The 8,145-nt window shown below is 38.6% G+C and overlaps 1 protein-coding gene across 1 annotated transcript; it reads right to left on the reverse strand.

Annotated features, from left to right (window-relative positions):
* Positions 1 to 515: 515 nt before the first annotated feature.
* LOC107801923 (uncharacterized) lies at positions 516 to 1,949 on the reverse strand. The gene is made up of 3 exons (XM_016625342.2): positions 1,264 to 1,949; positions 692 to 998; positions 516 to 521 (listed from the first exon to the last, which is right to left on the reverse strand). Exons 1-3 carry the CDS (start codon positions 1,947 to 1,949, stop codon positions 516 to 518), a joined length of 999 nt encoding a protein of 332 aa, XP_016480828.2.
* Positions 1,950 to 8,145: the final 6,196 nt, after the last annotated feature.

The following is an 8,145-nucleotide window of genomic DNA, read 5'->3' on the forward strand; positions in this document are numbered from 1 at the left end:
GGGGTCAAGATCATCTATAGTTGCCTTGCAGGCTTCTACGATATTCGGGTCTTTGATGGCCTCTGTTTGTAGGTCGGGTTTAGTTCCTGACATGGCTGATTGCTATGCCTCCTCACTTGCTCCTTTCAATTGTTTGGTGTGTGTGCAATCTTGGGCGATCCGGTAGCATTCTTGGGTGGTGCGTGGCTCGCCTCGGATGCTAAATATCCCCCATGGGGTGGAAAATTTGATCACTTGATAGAAGTTTGAGGGGACGGCTCGCATGATGTGTATCCATGGTCACCCTATGATGGCGTTGTAGGCTGTTTCTTGATTCATGAAGTGGAATGGTGTTTCCAAGGTGACCCCTCCTGCTAGGACATGTAGCACTATTTCTCCGGATGTCCGCTTTACTGCATTATTAAAACCCGTTAGTGTTATGCAACACGGTATTATTTTATCCTCGAGCCTCATTTGCACGAGAACTCACGGGTGAACAATACTCGTGCCGCTTCCGTCATATACCATGATTCTTTTTACATCTGTATCAGCGATGCGTAAAGTTATAACCAAAGCATCATAGTGAGGGAAAGACAAAACGTCGGTATCTGACTTATCGAAGACGATACTATCTTCGAGGTCGTCATATCGTTCGTGGGCGACTATCCGTTTTGAGTTTGTGCGTGGTAGTGAACTTCATATGGTTGATTACCATATCATCGCCGTCGCCAATGATCATTTGTATGGTTCGTGCCGATGATGGTGGCTTTGAAGGTCCTTGAGATGGGTCGCGTCCTCGAGCGAAGTTGGCTCTTCCTTTATCATTCAGCAGTTCTTTCAGGTACCTTTGGTTCAACATCCTAACTACTTTTTGCCACAGACCTATGCAATCCTCGGTCTTATGTCCTGTTTCTTGGTGGAATTTGCAAAGGACGTTGGACCTCCTGGTGCTTGGGTCCGATTTCATTTTTGCGGCCACTGTACCTTCATGCCCAGCTTCTCTAGTGCGTACACTATCTCTGAAGGGGAAACACAAAAATTATGAGCAGATAGTAGTGGAGACATACCTCTTTCGCTTCGGAGGGGTGTAGTGTGCCGTGGCACGGTGTCCGCATGTCGTGGAGGGGGCGGGATGGATGTACGGCCATAGGGCTGATGCCTTTCCCGGTTGAAATGTGGTGGTTGATCTCTTCGCCCATTGTTACGTCGATCTCTCCTTGTCTCGGTTTGAACCGATGTTAGTCGCTGAAGCGGCCCGTTCAGGTCGTCTTCATCCGCCCTTACCTAGGCACAGTAGGCATTGTGGATTTCTTCCTATGTGGTAGGGGGTACTTCATGAGTCTACAGAGCAGTTGTTTGGTCGCCTTTGATCCGTTCCTGTTTAACCCGTTCTGAAAGGCTGCTACTGCCATCCCTTCTAACACGTTCGACAGACTCATCCTTACTCTGTTGAATTGGGCCAGGAAATCCCGAAGTCCCTCGCCCGTCGTTTGCCTGACGACGAAGATATCAGTGACCCTAGCTTCGGCCTTCTTCGCTTCTGCATGGGCGGTGGCGAACTTATCTGCCATCTCTTCGAACGTCGATATTAATCGCGCAGGTAGCTGGGAGTACCATGTCAATGCTCCCCTTGTCAGAGTTTTGCCGAACTTCTTTAACAACATAGACGGTACATGTACTTTTGATAGATCATTTCCCTTTACTGTAGTAACATAGTGGATTAGGTGATCCTCCGGGTCCGTGGTCCCGTCATATATTTTTAAGTATGGTGGCATCTTGAAGGTCTTTGGAATAGGATGAGGAGCATCCCCTTCGCTGTATGGCTGTTCGACGTATCGGCCCACGTCGCATTTTGGTAATAGCTTCGGAGCACCCAGTATTTTATCAACCCTCTCCTGATGTTCCTTCATTTGGTCACGGAGCGTTTTATTCTCATTTTCCATGTCTTCCATTTTCTTCAAGATGGCCATGAGCGCATCGTCACCTGCATTAGTAATAGTACGGGTGTTACCTGCTCGTGTAGTGCCTGGTTCATCGACGACAGCTGTGATTTCTGTAGGTGGCACGTCTTCGACATCTCCTTTGAGTGGGTTTCTCGGGCATGTTGCTCAAAGCACTCGTTAGCCATTCTTCTAGTAGTCTTTTGACTGTTGGTGGGTGTGAGCACGTGATTTTTGCCTCACAAGAACTACTCCAAAAGAAATCAGAAATAATTTTTCTTTGTATGCAATTTTTGAATTCTCGTGGCATTTCGTCTGTGCATGTTCATTTTATTCTAATTAAGAAAAAATACAAAAAAATGGTAATGCAGATGCATATGCATTCAGGAATTAATATTGCATTTTTAGAATTAATTCATCATTGGTTTATATAAAAGGATAATATATTTAGGAAATTATAAACCATAAAGAAAGAAAATCACAAAAAATATGCATATGTGTTTCTTGCCATTGTGTTGATTTTATTTAAATGTTTAATTTGAGTATTAATTATTATAGGTGTTAAATAATATGTGTGTAATTTTATTTTTGATTTTTACAATTTATTTAGGATTTTTGTTTAATTTTTGTAATTAAAGAAAAATGGAAAATGGGTAAATGTAAAGGAAATTCGGACTGGGCCAGGAGAAATTCAGGCCCAAAACTCATCCCTGACCCAATCCAAACCAGCTGGTCTCAAAAACAAACAAAACGACGTAGTAGGATGATGAAACTACCCCGTTTCGTCATCCTTCAATCTGAGCCGTTGATTGAACAAATCAAACAGTTCAGTGCAGCCCTGGCTTGGTTTGAAACGACACCGTTTCAAGTGCTCAATCTGAGCCGCCCATCTTCTTTGATCCAATGGCCCCCAGAGCTTTGACCAAACCCGATCCCACAACCTGGTCCACTTTTACCCGGTGAACCCAGTCTCTCAAAGAGACCAAACGACACCGTTTGTTTAAATGAATTAATCCAAGCCATTGATCTCAATTGATCCAACGGCCATGATCCATTCACCCCACCCCTATATAAATTCAATCCCTTACCCCAGCCCCCTAACCAAACCCCCCTCATCTTCCTGTTCATCATCGCCCCTAAGACGATGCCCCCAAAACCCTAGCCGCCCTAGCTCCCCCGTGCCTGAAACCCGGCGGCAACTACGCTGTCGGTCACTAAACCAACACCCTAAGACCACCTGACCACCCTCTATCCAAATCTGGTAACCACTTAGCTCGAACCTTCCTGGAGTTTCTCGAATCTTCATTTGAAGATTCGAGCCAAACTCAGATCCAAACCAACCAGTCCCTAATTAACACCACAGCACCCCCTAACCACCCTCGTTACAGATCTGTTAGTTGTTCACCTCGAATCACCCTACAGCGTCTCGAATCTTCAATCGAAGATTCGAGCATGACCTAAACCTACCCCAATGTAGCCCAAACTCACACCAGTCACTCTCCTAACCTCACTCGTAACCAAACCAAACTTGGTTTGGTTCGAATCTGACCAGAAGTGGTTGAGCCCTAAATCATACCCTCAAGAACCCTAAAATCCCAAATCTTGGAATCTGCCCAAATTGAATAGAAGGTTGGGGTCTAATCGACCTTAATCGAAGTATTTTTAGTTGAGAATACTTCGACTAAGGTCAGTTCGATTTCAAAGTGTACGAATCAGAGTTTCGAAGACTGGGTCCGTATAATTCTGTTATTATGAGGTATTTTCTTTCTTTTCTTCGTGTTTATTTTCATTATTTACGTATCTGTTTATTTACTGTGATGATTTTTGATTGCTTTTAGTCAAATTGACTCTATTCATTTTCAAAGGACCTTTTATTTGGTCTGATTCTGTCTGTTATTTATAGTCGCCTTAACTGTATGTGTTATAAATTTTGAAATCGAGTCCTAAATTGCGTCGCTTAATTAATTCCCTGTTAGTCTATAAGTTCGTCAATAACACTGTTTGATAGTTGCTTTGTTACTGATTTGTTTAAGTGTCAATTGTAATATGTAATTGATTAATTGAATAGGTCGTTCATATAATTTGAGTCACTTGGCATCCTGTTGATATTAGTGTCCGAGTGGTCTCATGTGTGTTGTGTTTGATCCTTTTTCTCTTAATTAGTCATCATCTTGCTGCATATATTTCCGTTCAATGTGTTTACAATGTTCTGTATTTAGGATTTGTGTTAGTTTATTCCCTGTATATATGCCAATTGTTATTCTAGTTAATTCAATATGGTTATTTCCTGAATCATTGATCCCTATTCTGATGCTACTTGATTTGATTTGGTTATAACTGTTCAATCAGAAACTAGTGTTGATAATTAAGTTTGAACAGATTGTAAAATCTGTTTTGTGTTGGATTCTGATTTTTGTATTAGGGTCAGTATTATTGAGAGTTTTCAGGGTAGTTTAAGGGTTAGTTTGGGGAAAATAAACTACATGAATACTTGTTTAAGGGCTGCTGAATATTTAAACCTGTTAATGGACTGATTTGAGACATTCCTAAGTGGGTTTGTATAAAGATAATAGACAACTAATGGTAGGGTTCACTAATGTATTTGTTTAAAGAATACTGGGGAACAAAAGAAAATGGGGGGCTTTTAATAAGGAAGAGCTTTCTTAGTGGAACTTAAAGTGAAAAAATCAGATTTTTAAAAAAAAATTCTGATTTGAAAAAGAGAAAAGGGGTCGAGCACGGAGTTTTAAAAAGGGGGCAGACTTGTATAAAGAGGGGGAATCTGGACAGAAAAGGAGAGGGAGCTGAATAGAGAAAATTTGAAGGGAAAGAGGAAACTGGACTAAAAATCTGAAAAAAAAAAGATACTGGAAAAGAGAGGAAAAAAAATTAGAAAGTAAAAATCAGAACTTTTACATTAAGAGTTAGAGTGTTGAGTTGGAATTTTTGCACTAAGAGCTGTCGGGCTGTTTTTTCTTGAAGTATTTGAAAATCCGAAACTCTTGTTTCCTTGGATCTGTTTGTATTTCATTTTGGTATTGCTGGGGTTTTCAGTTTGGTTTGAGCTGGGTTTAACTGATTGTTGTTATACTGCCTGGTGCTGATTGTCACTGTTGATAGCTACTAGTCTGCTGATCTTCACTTTCTTTTTCTGTTTCTACTACCAGGTGTAAGCACGTGATTTTTGCCCTATATGAGAATTACTCCCAAAAATAATTCAAAAATAAAATGATTTTTCTTTGGTGTGCAATTTTGTGATATTTTGAATAATTGTTTGTATTTGCCTGTGCATGTTTATTTGCTAAATTAATAAAAAATACAAAAAGAAATATGTCGCATTTTGCATGTAGGATTTAATTCTACAATTGTTTAGTAATTAAATTTGTTTACAAAAATTAAAAATTACAAAAATAGACATCTTTTGCATTTTTAGCATTTAATATCCAAATATACAATTTTATGCTTAATTATTACTTAATTGTGCGTTAATTGTTATTGGGAGTTAATTTGAGCTTTTATAACTTAATTTAGTTCTTAATAATAAGTTAAGTATTTTTATAATTTAGTTTTAGAGAAATAAAAGAAGAAAAGAGAGCGAAAATATAAAGAAAGTCGGAATTGGGCCTCTTCTTCAATTTCAAGCCACAGGCCCAAAAATGGCCCAATCTTCCCTACGACCCAGTCCATTTCGAACTGGGTCGACCCAGTCTATAAACCAAAAGACCCAAACCCCCTTTTGTCTTTCATTTTTTACAAAACAAAAACAAAACAAAACAAAAATAAGAGAAGAAAACCCTAAAAATTTAAACCATCCGCCCCCCTCTCCTATCTTTTTCTTCTTCCTCAAGCTCACATCCCTTCCAACCATGGATGCCCCTCTCCCATTCCCTTCATCCCCACATCACACTCACACACACACTCACCAAACACCTCCAAGCTGACCTCCCATGAACGACCTCAAAAACTATGAACAACCCAACGCGAAGCTCACTTCAGCTCCGTCGTGCTGCTGCGTCGCTGCGTCTTCAGCTTCACCATTGCTGCTGCTGGTCACGTTTCTGCTTTAGATGCTTGTCTCCGTGTCTTCCTTCGTCCTCTTCGTCGAGCTCAAGCTCGAGCTCGACATCCATGGTCGCCACTGCTTCATTCCGCTTCATCTTCCTCGTCATGATGCTCATCGCCTTCACTGTTTCCACCATGGTTGCTGTCCGCTCACGCAGCTGCTACTGCTACTAAGCAGCTACTATTGCTTCAATTTTCTTTGTCGCGTCCAGCTGCTACGAGCAGCCAAGGCTGCTCCAAAAAAAAAAAAAACGTTGATGCATCTCCATTCGCAGGTTGTTTCAGCTGCGTCCAACTGCTGATTTTGGTTCGTTGTCCATCGACCTCCCCTACTGCTTCATGCTGCTTCTTCTTCCTCACTCGATGGACTGTTGCTGCTGCTCGTCGCAGCAGTTGCTTCGTGCTTCTGCTTCACGTTGCTTCATCTTCTTCGGCTCGTCAAAGTTCGAAGGTTTATTTTTTATTTGAGTCGAAACCCGGACAGATTTGTTTACAATCAAAGTTCTTCGTTGATTTATCTCCGGTTAGTTGTTTTTGAGTTTTATTTTGTCCATATTTCGTTTTTATATTTCTAAAAGTTAAAATCGTTAAATATTTGATTCTTGTTTTGTTCGTTGTTTATCGTTGAAATCATTTTTTCTAGTTTGTTCATGTTCATGTGCTTTGTTAAAATTAATTTTTCAGATTTCAAAATAGAAGTTTAATTGGTTGTTTTCATGTTTGTATTATTGTTTAAATGAATATTTGTTAGTTTGATGTTTGTTAGATTCAAATTGAAATTTAATTAACTATTTCTTCAATTTGTTTCATGAGTTTATGTATTGTTAGAAATTGTTAATATTGTTAAGTTCAAGCTTAAGTTCATAATTGTTTATTCGTCGATCTTGTTATTTGTCTAAAAAGAATTTAGTTGTGTTAAAGGAATATATTGATTTAATCGTTTAATCCGTCATGTTTGTTGTGTTAAAATAGATTCATTCATGTTCATACTTTGTTTGGATGATCTTGAATCCGAATTTTGTATAGTTTGATTTCTTGTTTATCATTTATGATTATTTCTTGAATTGTTCTCATAATCTTGTTTAAAGTTTAATATAAGAATTGTTTGTTGTAATGTTGTTAGAGTTGATTTTAAGTTCAATATGATTGAATTTAGAAATCATCATACTTTGTTTGTTGTTGTTGTTGAATCCGAAAATAGGATTGTTTGTTGCTAAAATATTGTTCAATCAAATTTTAGTTGTTCTTTGTTGTTCAATTCGTGTTCATGTGATTTGTTGTTGAAATGTTGTTAAAATCGTGTTCATGTGATATTGTTGTTATGATGTTCATCCGTGTTCATATTGTTGTTTGAACATTGTTAGAAATTGATCATATTGTCTATATTTTGGTTAAGTTTGATTAATTGATGTGTTATAGCTGATGGGTAGTTTGGTAAATTTGTAGTACGTTCAGGGGTAGTTTGGTAATTTCAGTAAGGTCGGAGGGGGTAGTTTAGGAATTGTACATTTTGAAATTGTTTATTTGAAGCATGGGGGACAAAATATAATGGGGTGGGTTGTGATATAGTTGTTTAATATAAAGGGGGGACAAGATTTAATTTAAAGGGGGAATCTTGCATTATTTTAAATGAAGCATGAGGGACAAAATATAATGGGGTGGTGTGATATGTTTATTTAATGTAATGGGGATGAGTGGAAAGATAATGGGTTAGGTAGAGAAAAAGTATGGATTTTAATTAATTGAAAGGTTTATGGGATGGGTTATATATGTGAAGTCTTGAACACAAGACATAACAAGAAAAAGAGGGAGAGAGATACGGAAAAAAAATACACACATAGATAGAGAGAAAAAAAACGGACAGAGAACAGAAGAGAGAAAAATTCCGAAAAATATTTAAGCTTTCAAAATAAAATAAAACTAAAACTAAAACTAAAAATCTACTACTTTCTTTCTTTGTTTGAAATTAGTATTAATGGTTGTTGTTTCATTTAAAGCTTAAAGCTTTTGTTTTTGGGATTACTACTCCACCGGTCTGTACTGGGTTGTTACTGTTGCTGGGCAGTTGTTGCTGTTGTACTGTTATTACTGCTGCTGATTCTCATCTTCATTTTCTTTTGCTTCCAATATCAGGTACATATCTGTAAATTCATGTCACGAAAAG

Source organism: Nicotiana tabacum, chromosome 7 (assembly GCF_000715075.1).
Source record: "Nicotiana tabacum cultivar K326 chromosome 7, ASM71507v2, whole genome shotgun sequence".
Classification (NCBI taxonomy): Eukaryota; Viridiplantae; Streptophyta; class Magnoliopsida; order Solanales; family Solanaceae; genus Nicotiana; species Nicotiana tabacum.